Below are 24,072 nucleotides of genomic sequence, written 5' to 3' on the forward strand. Positions count from 1 at the left end.
GGATTGATTAATATTTCTGTACAGACTCCAAGGTTGTACTAGGGTACAGCAACAACAAACCATGTCGTTTTCACATATTTGTATTGAATAGGATTCAGAAAACTCATCTCAGTACAACTACTCAGCAGAGGCGATATGTCTCCACTAACAAGAATACTGTAGACCTTGCTTCTGGAGGTTCAAGTGCAAGCAAGCTTCTCACATAAAACTGGTTTACTGGACCCAAGTTCCTATGGGAGAAAACAGTGCCTCCACCTGCAGAGGTAATCCCAGAAATCTCACTTGGGTGACCTGAAGTTAAAAAGGTTCAAACACTAAATGTGCAGACTGCACATTTCTGTCTCTTATCCAGATCAGATTAACTTCATTATGAATGCTCTCCATTCAAGCCATGTAGGAGGTGTGTGGGAGAGACAGATCAGAATAGGAAGGAATGTACTTCCATCCAATCTTCCACCCTCACGTGAAAGATTGGATGATGCCAGTGTCTATTGTGGACAGTCGTCTACTCACTGTGGATAGCCTAAATGATGCAGATGGTCCTGAACTACTTACTCCCAATCACATACCATGAAACCATGAAACACACTGGAGTCTTACCACCTGGAATCCAACACCATCAGAGAGGACCTTCAATTCAATTTTATTTATATCGCGCCAAATCACAACAACAGTCGCCTCAAGGCGCTTTATATTGTACAGTAGATCGTACAATAATAGATACAGAGTAAAGCCCAACAATCATATGACCCCCTATGAGCAAGCACTTTGGCGACAGTGGGAAGGAAAAACTCCCTTTTAACAGGAAGAAACCTCTGACAGAACCAGGCTCAGGGAGGGGCGGCCATCTGCTGCGACCGGTTGGGGTGAGGGAAAGAAAACAGGATAAAGACATGCTGTGGAAGAGAGACAGAGATTAATAACAGATATGAGTCAGCATAACTAAGGGAGGATTCAGGGTCACCTGGTCCAGCCCTAACTATATGCTTTACCAAAAAGGAAAGTTTTAAGCCTAATCTTAAAAGTAGAGATAGTGTTTGTCTCCCAAATCCAAACTGGAAGCTGGTTCCACAGAAGAGGGGCCTGAAAACTGAAGGCTCACATGCATACTTCTAAGAGGTGGTGTCACATTCAGTATCTAGCAGAGCAATTCTGGCCCTGCTGGAGGAGAATTGCAACTAGACAATGCTGGCGTGTTTCTAGAAGTGATCTGAAAGCTGGTCACATAGTCATCAAAAGGGGAGATGATCTTTCACGGACTGAGTGGAGATTAGCCATAGTTGTAGAAACAGTTACTGATTAAGATGGACTTGAGAATGATAATGAGAAAGGAGGGACAACATTCTGGCAAGCTGAAGACTGATCTTGCTCTTAGAGGCTGTTTAACACCATGACTATAGTTTTTACTGTATGAAGACTTTATGTGTGGACTTTATCTGCATAAATAATTCTATTTCCAGTGTGTAAAACGCCTTGTGGTTAAAGGTCATTTTATGTTTAAAATCATTAGTGTTATATTTCTGTTTTTTGTTAGAACACTTGTGATTTGGTGGGAGTGTAAATGACCTTTGAATGCTCAGACTTTTTTGAGTAATACTTCACATATATTTGTTTTAAAAAAATATTGTGTTTACTATATGGTTAACATGATAGTTTTTATATTCAAACATTTGGGAATTAAGTCTCCTGCCTGGCATGTCTGGACACCATCATGGTGATTAACCTATTTAATCTCCTCGGGGTTAAATTTCCCTGTAGGTGGCGCTGTTGCAGCAACAAATTTTCCCTTTGGTGTGCGAGAATGAAAATTTGGAGGCAGAGAAACATGACTGCAGGTAAGTCAGAGTATTTAAAGGTTCCTCAGAATTGATGGTAATCACAGACTTGCAATCAAGAGTTTTGTAGTTGGTCGGAGCTAAATGTTGAGTTATGAAGCATTTTGTCAATAACACTCAGCTGTCCTGCAGAAATACAGTCTAAGAACCTGAGATAGGCCTATTGTGAGGAACTGATTTGTGTTCTTCATTCTTCATGCAGTTGTGCAGTATATGATGCTTAAACATGAGAAATAATGTATGTGTCCCAGTAATAACACAGTTTATACTGAAACTTTATTGGTTTCTGAATTGTTTTGAATTTTTAGTTTAACATTAAAAAAAACACCATAATGATTATTGTGCGTACTTATGACTGAGAAGAACAATTTTGTCTTAGTGATGCATTTATTTTTTTTCTTTATGTGGTTTTTCCCACTGATGTTTCTAAATTTACTTAGATGTTTCAATAATAGTTTCAACTATTACAAGATTATTAACTACAATAAAGAACTACAAACAATTACCAACTACAAGATTCAGTTTTCTATCTCTCCAGCTGTTCTGCTGCTGTGTGCTGTTGGAGTGCTCTGCTCTGATGATGTGAAGACTCCAGTCTGTGTATCCAGTCATGAGGTAAGAGCTGTTTTAACTAAACACTGAATTGTTTGATAAGCCCCTGTTGAACAGTCATAACTCAAACTGATACAGTATGGCATTGAATTAGAGATCTTTCCACCAGTGATTATTTCACTGTTCCTTAATGAAGGAAGGTTAAATGTTGGCTCTGGTTTTTCAGGCAGTATGTTTGCTACCAGCTGATTATCTGAATCCGTCCCATCAGCAAAGAGTTGGCTGTGGGTAAGAAACTCATCATCTCCCTGGAGTTCCTCTCTGGATCTCCTGTCTGCCACTGGATCAGAGGAGAAGACCAAGTAATGACAGCGTAAGTGACCGTCTGTGTTTCTGTTTGTGTGCGTTTATCTTTTTATGCAATTAAACTGAGATGTTTCCTTTAACCTCAGCAGAAATGCTGAGGTTCCTCTCTGCACAGCTGGATGTGACCAAGTTCATATCATCTCAGGAGGCATCCAGCACCTGCTTGCAGGCCACTGTTTCCTACCATCCTGTTCTCCAGCACTGTTCCTGGGAGACTCCTGACAAAAACAGGACTAAATGTGTCAGGGAGACATGGGTAACACAGCACAGGTACTTCAATGACGCAAACTTTCACCATGTAGAAGTGTAAAATTATCCATTCATTCACGTTTTTAATGAGCAGCAACAGAGAACTGCTGCTGTCAGGTGTAGTCATGTGATATGAGGACTGTAATGAACTGTTTCTCAGGACTGTGAAGCTTTGTGATCAACTCATATCAGGAGATTATAAGTTACACCTGGAGGCTGGAGGACAAAAGGAAACAAAGACCATATCAGTGTGTGTTGTAGGTGGGTTAATGTAGCCTTTGTTACAGTTATATTATTATTTAAATTTAATTATGATTTATATTTAAAATGTGAGATTTTTTGACATCTGATTTTGTTCCAGATGAACCAAAGTTCAACTTCTTGTTTAATAAGGATGATGGTACCCTCAACCTTGAGACTGTCAGTCTGGTGCCAGCAAACTATACCTGGATGTTTTGCTCTGAGTTCAATGACAGGTATGATTACCTGCACAGCCGTTCAGCTCAGAGAGCATTTTAGCTCTGATTATTTAAACTCCTTTTACTTTGTTTCACAGCTGCAGTGAAACAGACTCGTCCTGGGATGAGGTCCCAAATGCGTTTAAAGCAGACTCTGATGTTTCCTGCAACAAGCCGATCAAGAGCTCAGTGAGACGAGACCTCGGGGATGGACATCATTTAAAGTTTTGTCTGACAAACTCAGTTGGCTCCTGGTGCCAAAGTTACCACATAATCATTCCACCTGCAGTCCAGTACTCTATAGGTAATAAAGAGTATTTGCATCAGAAAATATTTGATTAAATTTATTTAAAGCTGTCATGCTCACATTGTCGTTTGTAGGTAAACAACCTCAGGATATCATATTCCTGCTTAAAGCAGGCAATATAACTCTCTTTCTGGCTCTGGTAGTAGTCAGCACAGTGCTCATATTCTTCATCAAAAAGAAGGTAAATATATTCAGCTTATTTAACAAACACAAATAGAAGAGGGCACCAAGTCATTTGTCTTTGCAATATAAACCTCAGTATCAGCCTTCAAGGGAGATTAATTGAATCTTTCATGGTTTTTGTTTGTTTCATAAGAGTTTGGTATCTCTGTAACAGTAATGTATTTGTGTAGCACTTTTTAAAAGACAGTTATAAAGTTTTCGCACTCATATCCAACAATGGTCATGTTTTCAGAAGACCATGTTCAGTTTTAAAAAGGTTTATTTTACAGAATTTCAGATCAACGGGGGAGAGTCTGGAGCTACAAGAGTCTCGGGTGAGTGTGTGTTCACCGAACGAGAACGGTCTTCTGCTAGAGAAAAACAGATGAGAGATATTTTATTGGGATGAGGATTTGAGGTTTTACTTAAATATTTTTCCAGAGTAGCTGGAGGAGTAAGTAGAGGGTCAGAGTCTAAGGATTCATTAAGGATTCAAACAAAAATTACAGAGATAGTTTACTGCAGCCAATGCCACAAGAACCTGACAAGGAGCGTAGGCTTGAGCTGCTGCTTAAATACATGGAGGTAATAAACTGATGTGAAACAGGTGTGTTGGCTACAGCAGTACCAACCTATCTCCACCTAAAAGCAGAGGAAAGAGGAGACACTACACTCATTAGATATAAACTATGGTCAAAATTAATGCGGAAAGATGAAGGAAAAGCTAATCTGTAAAAACAAGTTTTCAGCAGCGAGTTAAGTTCAGCCAAGCTGATTGCCAAAGAGACGATAAGAAGACATCTCACTAGTGATAGCATTGAAGCATTCATGGAGGTGGGAGAGGCTGCTGAGTCTAAACAGAAAAGCCCAGCTGTGTGTTGTCAGCATAGCAAATGAAAGCAGACGTGGTCCAAGGATTGAACCCTAAGGGATCCACATATGAGAGAAGCACAAAAGCACCATTATCATTGAGTCATACTGCCTCTTTTTTTTCAGCTCCATCATCCAGTTCTCAACCAGACTTCCTGCCGCTACAGGAATGCATCGACCACTGCGGACATTTCTGAGGGATAAAATAGAGAAAAGACACTGCTGGCTGGTCTTTACTTACACATCTGAGTCAGACATTTAAGCAGCTGAGGACGATCTGCAACCATCAGATACAGAGTGATCACCTATATAACATTTTATGCATACAAAATGTTACACAATAATAATCTCTTAAAATTTAGAGTAGAATGAATTTGCTTTACATTTTATTCAAATATAATAAGCATTTTATCATTTCAGGTGGAACTGGGGAGAACATATTTAGCCTACGTTTATCATACTTTCCATAATGTATTACAGTCTTTATCTATATACTACAACTTGAGCAAAATGCATGAAGGAAGTGAGGTCTGAATGTGAACAAAATTATTTTTGTATGTAAGTTTCATAAGATGTAGCTTTCTTTAACAGGGTTGTAAATATTCTAAATATAAATATGCATAATATATCAGGGTTTTTATATATATATATATATATATATATATATATATATATATATATATATATATATATATATATATATTTATATATATTTAAGCATTATACCTGAAGTACAATATGTTTTATTCATTAAAATAAAAGCTTGTAATCATATATTTGTGTTAATCATGTATATGTGTCTATTTTATTTTGGTCCCAAGAGAAAAGCAATCTAACTTTTATGAGAAGGTAAGAAGTGACTTTTATTCAAGTCAAAGTACTTCGCATCAAAATGTGTGAAAGATGATGTCGTAAAGCCACTTCCTAGTCGTCGATTTCTACAAAAGGATTGAGAAAAACAAATAACACAAAGCGAAACTGTACCATTTCGACTTAGGTGGGGCAGTGAGGCAGACTTTTCCAGATTAGGCAGCCAGCTTTGGGTGAGCAGATACTTTCAACGTTTCAACCTTGTTTGTACTCATCTTTGCTCTTTTCCTGTGTTTCTAGTTAGAGATGCTGTATTCCGTCTGTGAAGCTAGTTTATCTATTAGATGTATGGAGAAAGCGTCCCGTTATGATCCAGCTGTGATTAATTACTTGTGTTTGTTTTTCCTTTGATATTATTAAGAAATTATTAACTGTTTTGTCTTGATCGCGGATCCTGCTGATGCTCTGTGAGTGTGCGAGGACTCCTTCATCAAATCCTGCCCGTCTGGGGCGCAATATCCTCATTTCTTGTCGTATTTTTCCACCATCATAGTGACTAGCCTTTTTTATTTCCTTGGGATGAAATTCCCATATAGGTGGCGCTGTTGCAGCAACAAAATTTCCTTTCAGAATACGAGAATGAAAACTTGGAGGCAGAGAAACATGATTGCAGGTGAGTGAGTTATTCATTCCTGCACAATCGAAGGTAATCACAGACATGCAGTCAAGGTTTTTGTAGTTGGCCAGAGCTAAATGTTGAGTTATGAAGCGTTTTGTTAATGACACAGCTGTAGTTCATAAATACAGTCTGATTTAGAAGAGCAATAATTTCTTCTTAATGATGCAATTATGTTGCTTTATTTGGTTTTGATTTTTCCCACTGGTGTATATATATTTAATTTTGATTTTTCAAAAATAGTTTGAACTAAAGATTCAGTTTTCTATCTCTCCAGCTGTTCTGCTGCTGTGTGCTGTTGGAGCGCTCTGCTCTGATGACGTGGAGACTCCAGCCTGTGTACCCAGTCATGAGGTAAGAGCTGTTTTAACTAAACTCTGATCAGATAACTGAAAGTGACACTGACAATGAAGCCTTAAAGCAGGGAATAGTTCTGAGATGACATAAAATGAACTATTATTCTTTAATAAACCCCTCTGGACCAGTCTGAAATATGCATTAATTGCACATATACATATCTGGGTAAGTAACACACCTATAGTCTAGATAAGACAGAAGTGAACACCCATTTTCATGCTGTGCATCGACTCTTTAATGTTTGTGTAGCTCCTGCGTACCTTCACAAAATGCAGTGTGGTTTATGGTGTACAGGGCAGCAAAAAGTACACTGCAACAGGAGGTGGCAAAACAGAGAGGGAAATAGTGCTAGCTGCTCTTTCTGTAATTTCCTGTAATCACTTTGTGTCATTCTAATACATTTTGAAGAGGTTTTAGTACAAATTTAGTTCAGTTACAAAATATAAGCTTCGTTTGTTTTATTTTTATTTATTTATTTTTTTAAAGCAAACATTTAATCAGGAAATCAATTTTTGGGAAACTCTAATTCAGATCTTGCCACCAGTGATGATTTTACTGCTGCTTAATGAAGGAGCATTAACTGTTGGCTCTTGTTTTTCAGGCAGCATGTTTGACACCAGCTGATTATCTGAATCCATCTGGTCCCATCAGCAAAGTGTTAGCAGTGGGTAAGAAACTCATCATCTCCCCGGAGTTCCTCTCTGGATTTCCTGTCTGCCACTGGATCAGAGGAGAAGACCGACTAATGACAGCGTAAGTGACCGTCTGTGTTTCTGTTTGTGTGCTTTATATTTCTATGTATTTAAACTGAGATGTTTCCTTTAACCTCAGCAGAAATGGGAGTCAGTCCATGGTCACATCACCGCTTTCTGAGACAGATTCAGGGGAGTACACTCTGACCTGTGAATCCAACAATGCCACCATTTCCAAGACTGTGATTCTTCATGTAGTAATGAGTGAGTAACAGCTTCTCACCTTCTTTCTTCTATAATACTCAAACAACCTCTGTTTGACCATAAATTAGTGATAATACAATGAATTTAAATTTTCTTTCATGTTGTTTAGAACGTCCAACAAAACCACAGCTGATGCTCGATGGTGTTGATGTGCCAGATACTTCCCCACTTTTTAAGTGTGTCTCTGAGGGTTTCCCCAAACCCACAATCAAATGGTCTGGGTAAGATGTTGTCCTTTACATTTGTATGCAAACTTTAGAATAGCAGCACTTCTTAATGTCTGATTTTAGACTGAATCATTTGGAGAGATGCTTTATTTTGGTGGGTGGTTGGGATAGATGGGTATTAGACAAGCTTTGATAATAATGTATGTCAAAGACACAGCGCTCTGAAAATATAATTTTACAGCACTAACATTTTTTTTTCTCTGTTTGAACAGTAACAAGCATGAACAGAGTTTAAAGGGAAGCGACAGAAAGACAGAGAGCACAATATTAAGCAGTGAATATTATAATAGAGGAATGATGTGCTGTGCAACCAATGCTGAAGGACAAGAGTGCTCCCAACTGTATGACTATGGTAACTGGATTTAAATTCATTCATAACAAATTTAATACATCCATAATGAATGTATCCATAAATTGTTACAGGAGTTAATTTGAGTAAAATTTGGTTCAAATACTTGAAAAAACAATGTTTACCCAGACATTCACCAACTAATCTCAGAGAAGCAAATGACAAATTCTGCCCTAAAAATATATTTTTGATTTGAGGCCCTGATGTGTGTTTCAGACTTACAGAGAAGTGTAATGAACGAAGATGAGGTATCTACTGTCACCCTGAGCAAAGGTCAGTCTCTGCTGCTTCGCTGCAGAGTAAAAGGATACGGTCTGAGATCACCTGTGTGGGAGAAAGGAGGAAAACAGCTCCATGCCAGGACATTTTCATGTAAACCAGAGAAGGAGGAGGAGGTACAGTAATGTCCTGTAATCAGGGAGAGTTTCCTTAAACTTTCTTGTTATGTTTGTCTGAAAACTGACCGACCTCTTTAATATTCCTCAGTCTGAGACACAAAGTACTTCACTGATAATCATCCTGCAAATGATCATTATTATGGTTTTTTTTCTTCCAGATGTGCATTAAAAATGACTCACATTTCGCTGTTCGGATGGCCTACCTGTCCATCAGATCAGTGAGAGAGGAGCACAACGGCACATACACCTGCACGAGTACAGATAAAAACTCAAAGTCTGTTCATGTTCATGTCTCAGGTCAGTAGACTTCATTTCATGTCATCATTATTTGAAACTGTTCCCACTGAATGAATCTGGTTTATTCTTGTGTTTCCTCAGACGAAGGTTTCCTCTCTGCACAGCTGGATGAGACCAAGATCATATCAGCTCAGCAGGCATCCAGCACCTGCTTGCAGGCCACTGTTTCCTACCATCCTGTTCTCCAGCACTGTTCCTGGGAGACTCCTGACAAAAACAGGACTAAATGTGTCAGGCAGACATGGGTAACACAGCACAGGTACTTCAATGAAGCAAACTGTCACCATGTAGAAGTGTAAAAATATCCATTCATTCATGTTTTTCATGAGCAACAACAGAGAACTGCTGCTGTCCAGTGTAATCATGTGATATGAGGACTGTAATGAACTGTTTCTCAGGACTGTGAAGCTTTGTGATCGACTCATATCAGGAGATTATAAGTTACACCTGGAGGCTGGAGGACAAAAGGAAACAAAGACCATATCAGTGTGTGTTGTAGGTGGGTTAATGTAGCCTTTGTTACATTTGTATTATTACTTAAATTTAATTATAATTTATGTTTAAAATATGAGATTGTTTGACATCATCTGATTTTGTTCCAGATGAACCAAAGTTCAACTTCTTGTTTAATAAGGATGATGGTACCCTCAACCTTGAGACTGTCAGTCTGGTGCCAGCAAACTATACCTGGATGTCTTGCTCTGAGTTCAATGACAGGTATGATCACCTGCACAGCCGTTCAGCTCAGAGAGCATTTTTGCTCTGATTATTTAAACCCCTTTTACTTTGTTTCACTGCAGCTGTGAAACAGACTCATCCTGGGATGAGGTCCCAGATGCATTTAAAACAGTCTCTAATTTTTCCTGCAACAAGACGATCAAGAGCTCAGTGAGCAAAGACGTGTTAAAAGGAGACCAAATCAGGTTTTGCCTGACAAACTTAGTGGGCTCCTGGTGCAAAACCCATTACCCAGTATTCTCTAAAGGTACAAAGAACTTTTTATTTACATTATTTTTTAAATAAAATGTCAATTATTAATTAATCAATTACTATTATTGTCCTTGTATTTCTATATTATAGATGGTGTACCTACTTGTAACAACATGATGGTGCTGAAAGTAGGCAGTTTGCTTCTGCTTCTGGCTTGGCTGTAGTCAGTGAACTGCTCATGTACCTCATCAAAAATAAGGTATATATTTCATCTTTTTATGAACACAATAAAGAACACAGCTTATTGTCACTGTGTGACCAGAACTGGATGGAGAACCATTATTATTGAGGCTCACTCTCTTTTTTCAGCTCTGCTATAACCACCAGACCTTCAGCAATTGTCACAATGCATTGACGACTGTGGACATTTCTGAGTGATGAAACACAAAACAGGGCACTGTCACCTGCTGACTGCTGACACATCTGACTCAGACATTTTGGAAACTGAAAAGAATCTTCTGTAACCATCTGATGCACAGTGATCACCTATATAACATTTTATCCATACAACATGTCACTTGATAATTTAGAGTAAAATGGACAGTCTTTATATTTTATTTAAATATAGGAAGACATTTATACTTATAGGTAGCATTGGAAAACGTAATAAGCCATGTTTGAAACAACAGAAAACAACAAAGTGCTTTAAAAAACAAAGTTTTTATAGTTATATAAGGTGTAGATCTACCCGCTCTAGATTTATTCGATGTATAACATTGTTACATGGAAATAAACTTCTTCCTTAAGTAAAACTTTTTTAGACACGTCAAGATTTTTATTCTTGGGTTTTCTCAGTACATGTTAATGGATTTTTCTTTTACACTGGATTGTATTGTGACATGTTGCAGTGTTATACCTGAAGTACAATCAGTTTTATTCAATAAAGAAAAAAACCTGCTGTCCAGTGTACTGACCTGACCACTGCAGTTTTGTGTATCCCCTAAATCTTTCTGAATATAGCGTCATTTTCAGTGCGGGTCGGTAGCGGTCGGTAGCTAACATGAAGGCGACCAGATGATGGAAAAAAACAACCACAACAGACTTCAGTCATTTTCCAGAGCTCTGGATTGCTTTCTCTTACAGATACAAAAGTTCAACACTCTCACCAGCAGCACATCTTAACATGAACATTTAAGAGATTCCCCCTACACACTCTAGCTACAAATAAACATATGCAGTAAAATACAGCACACCCCACATACATCATAGACATTTGAGCAGTAAATGCTCTTCCTTGCGAGGATTTTGTGAATACTTTGGGTAACTTGGTGGAGAAATGTCCTGTTATAACAGCCGCTGTGTGGTCAATGCGTCCTATTGTAAGTTTAAATGCTCTGGAGGCTGTCATCAGTGACTTCATCCATGAGCTCCCAGAATCAAGTAATACCATGAATCTGCTGTGATGAGGTTTTACACATCTGTTTTAGGGGCTGCTGCAAGTGGACACTGATGTATACACACATTCATAAATATGACTGTTATCTGTTGTATGTGCTTGCTGAGGTGACTAAACAACTAACTCCAAAGCTTGAACCTACTCACAGATCCTCACTACTGTGTGTTGGGATCTTGGGAATTAATTCATCACAGTTACGGCTAATACAGGGCATGACTTCTCGCTTTTTGATGCATTTCTGGCTTAAATCTTGAGGCCAAGTTATTGAGTGTGGCAGTAATGGCATTGGTCTGCTAGTCTGAGAAAGTGTACTAGTGAAGGTAGACTCGTAGCTTTCCCATGACTTGCTCAAGCTGTTCAGGTTGTGGTCTATATAGGCATGACTGGAGTCTTCTCTAACTGCATTTAGGCTTGGTACGTGTCTTACAAATTCTTACTCTACCTCCATGTGTCACAGATGTTGGTCTTACTGTTTCTTCTCAGGTACACACAAGCTCAGTAAAGGTGAGGACTAGTTCTGTTGATCACTGGTTTTGGTCTGTGAGTAAAGGCTGAAGTATCTGGAGGAAGCTCACATTTACAACCAGCACTTTCAAATTCAACAAAGGCCTTGGAGAGGTCCTTAATCAGCAATCTCTGTAATGTGCACAAACTAGGAGAGTCTTGTACTACCCTGCACACCCCTGGAGGAAATGGTGAGGGCAAGCAGTTCAACAGAAGCCTTCCTAAACTATTCACTCTCTCTCAGTGCTGCTGAAATGGGACTGGGTCTCCTCAACAAATTTGTCTTTTAATAATACCACATCCTGTCAAATCAGATCGGTCCCAATGACTCATTTGTCATCACAGGGTTGCATCTCCACCTATCAGAGTCACAGTTTAAGCAACAGTAAACTATGGCTGCTGTACAATCCAGTCCTGCTCCGAGTGCATCTACAGTGCAGGGAGGTTTGCCACTGCTTCTTCCCTCATTGGATCAACCCAGTTCCGGCAAGTTGGCTGTGCAGCAGACCGTGTCTTTTACTGCTGGTAAATCTTCTCCAGGACCTGTAACTAATCCAGTCAGCCATTTTCATAGCCTAGGTGCTTGCCTTCTCTTCTACTTGAATCACAGTTGAGGTGATAGTACAAATGTGGGGGGTGGATATACACTATTTCCTGCTTCTTGGTCATTCTTGAATCCTCTGCAGGACTAGTCAGGGCAATAATCTATTACTTATCCATGCAGCTGCCCTAACAAAGAAGCCTCGTGTTGTTTTCTTCTTGGTGCTGGCAGCCAGGCCTGAGAGATCAAAGTGAATACTTTGAAAAGAAGAACAAAATGTAATATTACTACTTTTGACTTAGAGAAAAAAACTATTTGTACTGAAACTAATCTCTCCTTTGCTCACAAATAAAATATGGGCCAAAGTGTATCATGTTATCTCTCCTGTAACATTGTATCTCCAAAAGAAAAGTCTGTACAACTAGATAAGTGTAGACAAAAAAAAAACCTTTTCATGAGCAATTCAGTTGAAGTCCAGCACACTATGTGCTCACTGCTGGGATATTGCTTGAATTACAAGATTTCAGTCAGGAAGCCTATTGGCAGCATCTATGCATCTTCCTACGTTACCTCAGAAAGATCTTCCTGTTTAGGATTCCAACAGGAAGCAAAACAGTTCCATTTGGGAGGGACAGAGAGGCACCCTGGGATAATTCTCCATCGCCCGGCAGACAGTTTTGTGTGATCAGGTAAGGCCAATATTTCAACCCTGTTCTCATTCATCTGTGGTCTTTTCCTGTGTTTCTAGTTAGAGGTGCTGTATTTCACCCGTGAAGGCAGTTTACCTATTCGATGTATGGAGTAAGTTACATTACCAGTACTTTCTTAACATGACTTCACTTTTATAGCTAAAGGCAAGTTGAGTCCTGTCATTCTGCTTGTGCAGATAAAGAGCATTCTTTCTCAAGCCAGTTTCGCTCCCCTGGCTCCCAAGTCTGTGCACCGCCAGAGCAACCTTGCTTAAAGTCTGTTGTCACTGTGATCATATGCAAATGTTCTTTTTGATTTGTTTGATGCTGGTCTCAGGTGATCAAAGGTTTATTTGTAAGATCCAGCTGTGATTACGTACTTGCATTTTGCTTTTATGTTTTTGTCTTGAATGCTGCTGGCGGTGGTCCTCCTTTGTTGTACAGCAGTGGTGTGTTGTTTGCAGCATCGCGTTGTGTTGCGAGTGTGTGAGGATCACCTCTTCATCTTCCTCAGTTCCTGCTCAGCTGGTGAGCTATATCCTTGCTTTTTAATCCTCATTACCTCTGAAGCCAATATGACTATGTGCTTATCACGTTGGTTTCACTCTAACTCGTCAATTTAAAATTGAATCTCTGTTTAGGTATTAAGCCGCCTGCCGAAGATGTTTGCACAGCATCATAGTGATTAACCTTTATAATTTCCTGGGGATGAAATTTCCATGTATGTGGCGCTGTTGCAGTGACAAAATTTCCCCAAATACCATCAAAAAAATATTTGGCCGCAACTAAACATGATTACAGGTAAGTGAGAGTATTTCAAGGTCCTGCAACATTGGTGGTAATCACAGACTTGCAATCAAGATTTTTGTAGTTGGTCAGAGCTAAATGTTGAGTTATGAAGCACAGTTCAGATATACAGTCTGAGGAACCTCAGATAGGCCTATCATGATGAACTCACTTGCGGGAGGAAATAAATGTAAGAAATAACATGTGTGTCCCAATAATGACACAGTTTGTATTTGAACTTTATTCTTTTTTTGAAATTGCTTACATTTCTTTTAGTTTAAAACTAAAATGTGCCATAATATTTCTATTTTATATTAAGGAGTTCAGTGAAAAGACTTCTTTTCTTAAGGACACATTTATGTTGAGTTTCCTCTTTTTCCCTGACCTTTTTTTTTCTTTTTAATAATAGTTCGAATAATTGTTTAAACTAAAGATTCAGTTTTCTATCTCTCCAGCTGTTCTGCTGCTGTGTGCTGTTGGAGCGCTCTGCTCTGATGATGTGAAGACTCCAGTCTGTGTATCCAGTCATGAGTCAGTTCTGAGATGACATAAAATGAACTATTATTCTTTAATAAACCCCTCTGGACCAGTCTGAAATATGCATTAATTGCACATATACATATCTGGGTAAGTAACACACCTATAGTCTAGATAAGACAGAAGTGAACACCCATTTTCATGCTGTGCATCGACTCTTTAATGTTTGTGTAGCTCCTGCGTACCTTCACAAAATGTTTAAGGTTAATGTAGCCTTTGTTACAGTTGTATTATTACTTAAATGCAATTTAAAATGTGAGATTGTTTGACATCATCTGATTTTGTTCCAGATGAACCAAAGTTCAACTTCTTGTTTAATAAGGATAATGATACCCTCAACCTTGAGACTGTCAGTCTGGTGCCAGCAAACTATACCTGGATGTTTTGCTCTAAGTCCAATGACAGGTATGATCACCTGCACAGCCGTTCAGCTCAGAGAGCATTTTAGCTCTGATTATTTAAACTCCTTTTACTTTGTTTCACTGCAGCTGTGAAACGGACTCATCCTGGGATGAGGTCCCAGATGCATTTAACGCAGACTCTGATGTTTCCTGCAACAAGACGATTAAGAGCTCAGTGAGCAAAGACGTGTTAAAAGGAGACCAATTCAGGTTTTGTCTGACAAACTCAGTTGGCTCCTGGTGCAAAACCCATTACATGATCATCCCACCTACTCCCCCAGAATAAGACATTTTTAATGAATATATTAAATGAAAACATCGTGATGGAGCTGAAAGTAGGCAGTTTGCTTCTGTTTCTGGTTTGGCTGTAGTCAGTAAAGTCCTCACATACCTCATCAAAATTAAGGTATATATTTAATCTTTTTATAAACATCTTTTTATGAACAAAATAAAGAGCATAGCTCATTATCACTGTTTGACCAGCTTGTAGACTGAGGGCAGAGGGTCGGCATGTTCACCTCCACAACTGGATGAATAACCATTATCACTCAGTCTCACTCTCTTTCTTTTTTTTCAGCTTGGTTATAAAGATATAACCACCAGAATTTCAGCGACTGCCGTGATCCACTGACCTCTGTGGACATTTATGAACGATGTCTGTGTAGTCAGACATTTCAATATCTGAGAAGGATCTTCTGTAACCATCAGATACAGTTATCACCCATATATCATTTTATCCATAGAGCATGTTACTTGATAGTCTTCTCACAATAATTTAGAGTAAAATGGAGTGTCTTTATCTTTAAATCTAATATAGTGAGCATTTTATACTTATTGCTGGAACTGGATAAATCATATTTAACCTAACACTTTTCATTATCTACCACAAAGAGTTTAACTATATACTACAGCTTAAGCAAACTGTACAAAAGAAAGAAGGTCTAAATTTGAAAGATGCCAAGAAGCTCAGAAATTTACAAGGAGAGCATTCAAATTCCAAAAAGACATGTCGTAACAAATCAAGAGATTTATATCCTGAACTGTCTTGCGATGAGTTGATAGTGCTAATCACTGCACCACCATGCAGCCTTGTGCAGTACTCATGCACCATCATATAAGTATACTTGGGCTGTAGAAACCACGTCTTGTATGTCATTCTTGTGCTCAATAAGCTCCAGTCAGGAAAAGTTACAGGCACACCCTGTCAACCCACAAAATTCCTCTCATGTATCAGAAATGCACTAATTTCTGTGTATTTAAAGCTACTCTCCAAAAGTTGATTCTGTTCATCTGGACGTAGCGTTTTGTGGGAGAAACGTTTCGTCACTCAAAAAAAAAGAGAGAACAAGAGAGAAGCTATGTGACCACAGATTTTTATCCTCATGTCAAAGTCTGCTTATCATGAAACCAGTCTCTCCTTTACTCACAAATGAAATGTTTGCCTGACTGTATAATACTTTCTCTGCTATAACATTGTATCTAAAACAAACAAATAAATAAATAAACATCTGTGCACACCTAAATAAGTCTGCTCTTTTCCTGTGTTTCTAGTTAGAGGTGCTGTATTCCATCTGCAAAGCCTCTCTTAGATGTATGGAGTAAGCATGAGCTCCCATGTGACATGACCTCCTTCGTATAGGTGAGGCAATTTGAGCCACTTTGGTTGTGCAGATAAGCAGCATTTGATCTTAAGCCTGTTTCAATAACAACCCCTGGCTCCAGAATGTGCTGAGACTCCTCCTCTCTGATGGAAAGTTGCTGTCACTGTTAACAGACCCAGATTTTGCATGTGTTTCTTTGAAACTGGTGTATCAGTATGAGGACGTGATCTTCAACATTTCCTGCTTGCCTGGTGAGACATGTCCTAATTTTCCTTACCTCGGCTGAATTGTTGTTTAATTTAGGTAATTGTGTGATCTCCTACTAAATGTCAGGTTAGGCCGCACCAGTGTGGGAGCGGAGATCCACTCTAGTCCAGCTATTTGCTGTTGAGTCCCAGAAGTAATTGATTGGTGGGTTTGGGGCCCTTCTCTTTAAAGGGGATAGAAAGGAGGAAATATGCATGCAGAGAGACTGGATGGGAAAGGGTTGTAGAATACTTTTGAACTTAAGCCCACACTTGGAGGAAAGCTTTTTTTCTTTTTATTTGGCTGGTTTTGTTTTAAAAAATGCTTTAGTTTTACCAGAAGGAAGATTCATTTCAGGGCTTATGTGTTGCTTTAAAAAAAAAGGAATTGGACTGAAAACTGCTAGAAGTAACCTGTGTAGCTTTAGGAGGAATAGCCTATCCTGTAATGAGGAGGTGGCCAACCTCATTAAAGAGACTGAGAGTTGCATTCCCAGGATCTTGTGTGAAAACTCCCTCCCTATTAACTCAAGAGCCATTAAGGTAGATGAAAACTCTTTCTCAGGAAGATGCTAAACTAATTTTTGATTGGCTGACTGGCTGATAATGCTAAACGTTATGTCCTCGGGCTGCTGGCCAGAATTACACCCCCAGCCCACTAGCCTGTCTTGAAAGAAAAATAAATCTTGTGTATCTTATTTCCAGTGAGAGTGTGGTGGTCACTAATAAAACTTTTTTCTTTTCTTTTTTTGGACTGAGGCAGTTTTTGCCCATGTGATTTTGTGGAGTAGTAAATCTGTGTAGGAATTAGGTGTCCTGCCAACCATGTTTATACAGCATCATGATCAGCCTTCCTAATTCCCTGGGGGTTAAATTGCCCTGTAGGTGGAGTAGTGGAGTTGCAGTAAGAACATTTCCCCCTGCATACCAGGAGAATAAACATTTGGAAGCAGAGAAACATGATTGCAGGTATGTGAGTATTTCAGGATCCTGCAGAATTAATGGCAATCACAAATTTTAAATGAAGATTTTCTTACAATGTGATGTGGTATATGATGCCACTGGGAGAAAATGAATGTAAGAAATAACATGTGTCCCAATAATGACACAAGTTCTATGCAAACTTCAGTTTAAATTTTGCAGGTTAATTTTAAAATAAAAATCGAAAGACTTAAACAAGCAATTAATTGGTCTTAATGACACATTCATGTTCCATTTTCTTTGGGCTTTTTATGTGTATTTTTTTTTTTTCAATAATAGTTCAAACTGTTGAAATATTTAATTTTCTATCTCTCTAGCTGCTCTGGCACTGTTGGGCTGCTCTTCTCTGATGGTGTGGAGACTCAGATCTGTGTATCCAGTCACGAGGTAAGAGCTATTTTAACTAAAAACTCATCACAGGACTGAATGTGACACTTCCATAAGTTTTGTAGAGCTGAAAAGCCATTAACATTCAGTTAATTTTATTCCTTGATAAGTTCCTGTGGAACAATAATAACTGAAATAGCCATTAATTGTTCATATACATACCTTGAAAACACCACCCGTATTGTGTAGATGAGACAGAATTTGATATCCATTTTCATGCCATGCATGAGCAACTGTTTAGTGTTTGTTTAGCTCCATTATACATTAACAAATGGGAGTGTGCTGTGGCGTAAGTTTGTAGATTCTTATTTTTATAGACTTTATATACTGTATTCTGGCATGTCTGTATTATACATACATATTATACATACAGTAAAAGATGCTTTACTCATTCATAATAAAATTGATAATTACAATGTAATATCATGGGTCATATTTATGTTGAGGATGTGTCTGTGTGTTTCTCATTTTGATCCCAAGAGAAAAACAATTAACTTTTATAAGAAGGTAAAATATCAAAGATTAGAAAAAAAGTTTTTTCCTAGCTGTGTTCTACTTAAAAGTAGATTTTACTACATGACAGTAATGAAATAAGTTTTTTTTAATGTTTCCTTTTTTAAAGTGGCGGATCTAGAAAACTTTAAATGGGGGCAAATGAGGGGCAAGAGGTCTAGGCAGGGTGGCACATACCTGTTCAGTAAAGCATGTAAAAAATATGTAAATAGAGTCAACAAAATATCCACAAAACTATTTATTGTATCGTTATCGTCATTATCGGTTCTAAGAAAACAAAGATTGTAGGTAGGTTTACACAATTAGTTTTAGCCATTCAGATTTAAAGAGCCTCGTTCAGGAAATGTGATCCCCTGAATTTGTCTGAAAATGCCACCATTTTCAGTGCAGGTCTTTTAGCTTACGTAAAATTTTCCTGCAGCTCTATCGCTACAGGCCATTCTCATGTAGAGGATCTGTCTGCTTCTTCCACCACTGAAGCCTTATCATGATCTCAATACCGGCGTCGCGCTGTTTTAATGGATAGCCGTCTGATTTATATTCTTTGCTGACCTTTGTTCAGCGCTAGGGGACGCCAGAGCTCAGAATTGTAATGCTGAATAAGGACTCAGCAGCTAAAATTTAAATCACCGTTTTCCTCCTATTTTACACTCAGCCAACTGTTCTTTCCAGTGTCAGATGATAGTTTCCATAAGAAAATATTAACCACTGCCAGACTATACGGGGAGGGTGGGGGGGGGGGGGGGGGGGGGGTGTTCTGTGTGTCCAGCGGTGCGTTAACCCTTGTTACAAAGTGTTGCGTAAAGGTCAACAAACACTGCCTGTGGCACCACTGAAGACTGTTCCCATAAGTCATGGACATTTCAGCTGTAAATGCTCTTTCTTACGAGGATTTTGTGAACACTTTCGGTAACGTGGTGGAGAAATGTCCTGTTATAACAGCCGCTGTGTGGTCGAAGCGTCCGTTTGTGAGTTTGAATGCTCTGGAGGCTGCTATCAGTGACTTCATCGACGAGCTCCCAAAATCAGGTGATCCACGGAATTAGTTTATTAACATTTCTACCCCCTGCTCGGGTTAATTTTTACGCGTTTGTTTAATAAGTAGGCCTGTATCAGTTTAATGCTCTAAAATGTTCGGTTTTATGTGCAGGTAAAGAGGGGATCCTAAGGTGTCACCCCGACCTGGCCGGCAGGGACCTGCAGAGAGGCACCTTGACCCGGGAGTCGCGCCGGGAGCAGGCGGGAGCCGGAATGGACGCGCTGACCTCGGGGGAAGCCGAGCGCATAGCCCGTCTCAACGAGGAGTATAAAAAGCGATTCGGCTTTCCATTTGTCATCTGCGCCCGGATGAACGACAAAGCGAACATCTTGCTGCAGCTGTCCGAGCGCTGCCAGAACGAGCGTGCAGTGGAGAGAGCGCGCGGCATCGAGGAGGTGAAGAAGATCTGCCGCTTGCGCCTCCAAAGTCTGCTGCTCACTGATGGCGCGAACAAATTATGAAGTGCCGGAGGTTGAGTTTTGCGCCAGTTTGCCTCTAAACCTCATCATTCGGGCTCAAGGGCTGCGGTATATTTTAATTCTGAATGTATCCATAAAATCTCAATCAATAAAACACGTGGATCATTGATTCTAATTAACAATCTCCATAATACAGCTTAAATACAAGTGTAAACTGATGTATGGAAAACAACAGCACTGATAATCATGTCTGTGGTCCGTTGTCGGGAAAGGAGTTCGTCCTCGGTGAATTTGTTGTCTCCGCGTGCCATCTGGTGTTGAACCTATCTCAGAGGATGTTTGGCGATGAAGAAACGTCCGTAAATAATCCCCCCCCCCCCCCCCCCCCCCCCCAATAATCACCCTCAATCTTTTCAGAAAAAAAAAATATATGTACATGTTTCCTAAAGCTTGGATTTGAGTTTCAGTCAAAGTTATAATGATCCCTTAAATACGAGTTCAGGTCTGAGTCTTTAAAATCTTAAAGTCTTAAAAATATATCCGCTGGATCTATGCGCTCTCTCTGGAGCCGGAGGCAGACAGACCGTGCAGAGGGGACATGGGGGGTGTGGTGGCGTGAGGTCCGTTTGAGGAGGAAACCCCTCCCACGGCCTCCCCCTGGTCCCCAGAGGTGATGGAGGAGTCCTGGTCGGGGTCGGCCCCCCTCGCCCTCCTCCGGTCCTCCTCCTTCTTCCACTTCATGCGCCTGTTCTGGAACCAGATCTTGATGTGGCGCTCGGTGAGGCTGAGGGTCAGCGCCAGCTCCACGCGCCTCGGCCTCGAGATGTAGCGGTTGAAAAGGAACTCCTTCTCGAGCTCCAGTAGCTGGGCGCGCGTGTACGCAGTCCTCGTGCGTTTGTTTTCTTCATTCTCAGTCATCACGTATGACCCTAAAAACCACACGGAGAATTAGCGCCCTTTAAAAACAAGAATATGTAATAAAAATGATTTTTTATTAAAATCTGAAGCACTTCAAGTGTAAATTTACATTTTTCATTGTAAACTATGAAAAGTGTTTTTTATGTAAATTAAAAAAAATCTTGAAAATGAATGTAAAGAAGAATCTCCAGCCACTCTTTATTTAACCAGTACTAACCAAATACTTGGCCAAAAAACAGGTGATTATTACGGGTGATTATTGAAACAGGTTTAATTGAGATTTTAGGGGTGAAGATTATTATAGATTACTTGTTTTAGAGATTAAATTAACATTTCCTTCAAGGACAAAACATATTTCCCAGTGCACGTGATCAACCAGAGCTGAAATTCAAGCAGATTAATTACTGTGCATATCATAATCCACAATCAGGAAGTATTTGCTACAGTCACTGAAAGCTGTATATAAGTTTTAAAAAATTTTTAAAGTATTTTCATATTGTTGAAGATAAAGACCGAAACAATAGAAGTTTTTAGACGCCTTAGAAGAATCCATTGACCGCTTCTTTAAAATAAATGAATTAATTAATTACGTCCACAACTCGATGAGATCCACGTTTTAATGAACTGACTGTTAAAAAGTGATCTCTCCCATTTTCAATTATATATTTTTCACATTTAAAACAGTCAAGTAAAAAACTAAGATTTAAAATATTATAGAAAAGTAATTATTGTCTTTATTTGCACGTTATCAGTCACGCATCAGTTAGTTTGAAATTCCCTCATATAATTTGCTCATTTTGAACATCAATGCAAGAAAGACTATTCATTCATTTATGACGTTGAATGTGCAGCTAAATTTGTATTTAATACGTTCCGAATAATAATAATAATAATAAAAATAATGAATTTAATATACATTTATTGTCAAAGTAAAACTGAAATACGCCATCATGCAGACTATTTTTAATTAGATTTACATAGTCAAGTTGTTAGAAATGAATATAAATCATGTGAAGCCACTGATTATAATTATTGCCTATTTGTAAGGCACTAATTTATAGTTTCGATTCTGGGCATCATTCCCGTTACCGTCGTTCATGCTGATTTTAAAAACTTTTGGATTTTTTTTAAGTTCATAGTAACTGTTTCAAAATTTCATATATAATAAGTTTACACTGTCCATTAAGTATCTCAGAATAATAAAACAACGTGGGCCTGCTATATCAGAGTGTAAGTTATTCAGTTTCGACTTTATGAGAGTGGCTCGTTCATACATGACGCTTCTATTGAGAGTTCTTTAGGAGAGAGAATCAGAAGAAATGTTTTCTGGGAATTTTATTCTGACGTAAGAAAAGTACGAGAACTTTATTTGCTCTTTTTATTTTAACCAAAATATTTTTTTTCCTAACAACGACACTGCTTTTACGCAAACTCGCTGCACGTAAAGCCTCTCCAAGTTTGGTGAAATTCAGTCCACTGAAAACTCTTCCCTAAAAAATACTTTCCTTAAAAAGTTCATTACATTTTAGAGGTTTTTTTTTTGTTCCACGTTATCAAGACCACATTAGAATTACAAACGACTTGGCAATATAGAAGACTATTATTAGGCTGCTCGTGGCTGAAGATAGCGTGATTTGTGAAAATGTTTTTGTACAAACAAAACTCACATTTTTGTGACGATAATACCTCATATGAAGCAACCGCTCACCTCCCGGGCCTTTTACAAAAATGACTGACAGGTAAACTGAAACACCCAGAATCGTAATGTTGGGGCCGTGATGTCATTAAAGGCCTCAGAAGGAGTTAGCTGAAAGTTACTTGTTATGTAGCTAAATTGTGTAAACATGACTGTCCCATATTTTAATTTGAAGCCCTCTTTGAACTCAAATTAAGAACTTTAACCCCCCTCAGTCAGATTCTGTAGTACGCTAATGATCACACTGTATACGCTGATTTGTTTGAGTGTTTACCTGCCCACTGTCCTTTCCAGGTGTGTGAGTGGGATTTAGTGGTTTTCATCCAGGGGAATGGCAGGTGATATCTGCTCTGTTCCACGGGGTCACTGTAGCCTGGAGGCGGCTGGAGGGTCTGCTGTTGCTGCTGGTGGTGGTGGAGGAGCTGGGGCACGCCAGGATCCTCCCGCATACTCGGCAAACTGTAAGTGGTAGCAATGTCAGGAAGGCCGGCCTGCTCCAAGGCTCCCATGGACGGCGGTGTGTAGACGGAGTGGACCTGCCTGCTCATGTAGAGGCAGGGTGGCGGGCTGCTGTGGCTGTAGTCATCACCCTGTGATCTCTGGTACGCGCAGGAGTCTTTAAAAACCTGAGAGGGATAAAAGTGATCTTCCCGATTCATGGCTGGCGAGGACCCGTGTCTGCAGGGGGGCCGTTTGCGCACACACACGCACCGTAACCTGCGCCCTACCTCGGCGTAAACCTTCAGCCCTACCTGCCTCAGGCGCAACTGCGAGGCCCTTAATGCTCCACACAGGTGTGTCACTCTGCCACCATGTGATCCTGTAGCGCCCAAGCCATTGGTTTCACTATTTGCTCAAAAACGGCAGGCCGATAGCTCCCAGTTTCCAGGATATTCTGCAGCTCTGTGAGCTTTTTTTTTTTTTCAGCCAACTGAACAACAGCGCGTAAATCAATGCTACTCTGTAAATACCGCAAGGTTTACCTGGCATCCACCTGTGTCTGACCCCAACAGCAGCAGCAGCAACAACAACAAAAACAGGTGACCGTGCAACTGCTCCCTCCACATGTGGGGCAAAAGAGGGCGTTATTAATCAAGAGCGTCTGGAAGGAGCACGATTCTCACGCAAGGCAAGCTGGATTGTCCTCAAACAGCACAGCCATCGACATTTTATATGGATATATCTCTCGTGTGCACACTGAGGTTGATAAATCGATACGTATGGGCGCAAACATTGGTTGACCCGCCAGATAAGAGACGTGGATGGAGAAACAGTTGTCTTGGAAACTCTGGCGAAAAGCTCAAACACCACACACAGCCCACTTTTTTCATTTATCTGCTTTTCCCCCCTCTAACGTTTAAAACGCGCCCATTATACTTTTGTAAATGCATCATTTAACACCATTTCGCACGCATGGGCCCACGGTCTCCGCACGCAGGTATCTTGGCGACAACAAACAAGAGCTCATGTGGCCACTTCGCTCGCCGCACTCTCGCCGGTGTTTGCTGGTCATTAGGCTTCAGCTGCGGCGTGTGCTCGCGCCATTAAATCAATTAGGCT

General features: G+C 39.7%; 3 protein-coding genes and 1 long non-coding RNA gene across 4 annotated transcripts; 3 read left to right on the forward strand and 1 right to left on the reverse strand.

Moving 5' to 3' along the window:
• Positions 1-5,799: 5,799 nt before the first annotated feature.
• On the forward strand, positions 5,800-10,484 carry LOC102786773 (receptor-type tyrosine-protein kinase FLT3-like). The gene is made up of 15 exons (XM_087846140.1): positions 5,800-5,842; positions 6,206-6,282; positions 6,563-6,639; positions 7,244-7,395; positions 7,474-7,598; positions 7,708-7,819; positions 8,038-8,177; positions 8,391-8,569; positions 8,731-8,869; positions 8,951-9,128; positions 9,268-9,368; positions 9,472-9,586; positions 9,670-9,854; positions 9,950-10,058; positions 10,169-10,484. Exons 2-14 carry the CDS (start codon positions 6,249-6,251, stop codon positions 10,021-10,023), a joined length of 1,611 nt encoding a protein of 536 aa, XP_087702266.1. The 5' UTR covers positions 5,800-5,842; positions 6,206-6,248; the 3' UTR covers positions 10,024-10,058; positions 10,169-10,484.
• A 3,832-nt stretch (positions 10,485-14,316) lies between these two features.
• Positions 14,317-16,223, forward strand: LOC148101428 (uncharacterized). The gene is made up of 3 exons (XR_015719632.1): positions 14,317-14,402; positions 14,603-14,717; positions 15,291-16,223. It is a non-coding gene; the product is annotated as an uncharacterized LOC148101428 (long non-coding RNA).
• A 3,022-nt stretch (positions 16,224-19,245) lies between these two features.
• On the forward strand, positions 19,246-20,092 carry urad (ureidoimidazoline (2-oxo-4-hydroxy-4-carboxy-5-) decarboxylase). Its single transcript, XM_006794555.3, has 2 exons — positions 19,246-19,469; positions 19,591-20,092. The coding sequence occupies exons 1-2, from the start codon at positions 19,295-19,297 to the stop codon at positions 19,938-19,940; spliced, it is 525 nt and encodes a 174-aa protein (XP_006794618.2). The 5' UTR covers positions 19,246-19,294; the 3' UTR covers positions 19,941-20,092.
• Positions 20,093-20,336: 244 nt separating this feature from the next.
• Positions 20,337-24,034, reverse strand: pdx1 (pancreatic and duodenal homeobox 1). Its single transcript, XM_006794554.3, has 2 exons — positions 22,787-24,034; positions 20,337-20,827 (listed from the first exon to the last, which is right to left on the reverse strand). The coding sequence occupies exons 1-2, from the start codon at positions 23,169-23,171 to the stop codon at positions 20,448-20,450; spliced, it is 765 nt and encodes a 254-aa protein (XP_006794617.2). The 5' UTR covers positions 23,172-24,034; the 3' UTR covers positions 20,337-20,447.
• Positions 24,035-24,072: the final 38 nt, after the last annotated feature.

This window comes from Neolamprologus brichardi, chromosome 9 (assembly GCF_056152115.1).
Source record: "Neolamprologus brichardi isolate AB-2024 chromosome 9, ASM5615211v1, whole genome shotgun sequence".
Lineage (NCBI taxonomy): Eukaryota > Metazoa > Chordata > Actinopteri > Cichliformes > Cichlidae > Neolamprologus > Neolamprologus brichardi.

What these genes read in the sequence shown, in the direction of transcription:
- LOC102786773 (XM_087846140.1), top strand. Translation starts at nt 6,249, where the DNA reads ATGAAAACTTGGAGGCAGAGAAACATGATTGCAG. An exon ending in GAAGACCGACTAATGACAGC is followed by an intron (nt 7,396 to 7,473) that starts GTAAGTGACCGT and finishes CTTTAACCTCAG; the next exon opens with CAGAAATGGGAGTCAGTCCA. An exon ending in CCCACAATCAAATGGTCTGG is followed by an intron (nt 7,820 to 8,037) that starts GTAAGATGTTGT and finishes CTGTTTGAACAG; the next exon opens with TAACAAGCATGAACAGAGTT.
- urad (XM_006794555.3), top strand. Translation starts at nt 19,295, where the DNA reads ATGGACATTTCAGCTGTAAATGCTCTTTCTTACGAGGATTTTGTGAAC. An exon ending in CGACGAGCTCCCAAAATCAG is followed by an intron (nt 19,470 to 19,590) that starts GTGATCCACGGA and finishes TTTTATGTGCAG; the next exon opens with GTAAAGAGGGGATCCTAAGG.
- pdx1 (XM_006794554.3), bottom strand. Translation starts at nt 23,171, where the DNA reads ATGAATCGGGAAGATCACTTTTATCCCTCTCAGGTTTTTAAAGACTCC. An exon ending in CTGGAAAGGACAGTGGGCAG is followed by an intron (nt 20,828 to 22,786) that starts GTAAACACTCAA and finishes TGTGGTTTTTAG; the next exon opens with GGTCATACGTGATGACTGAG.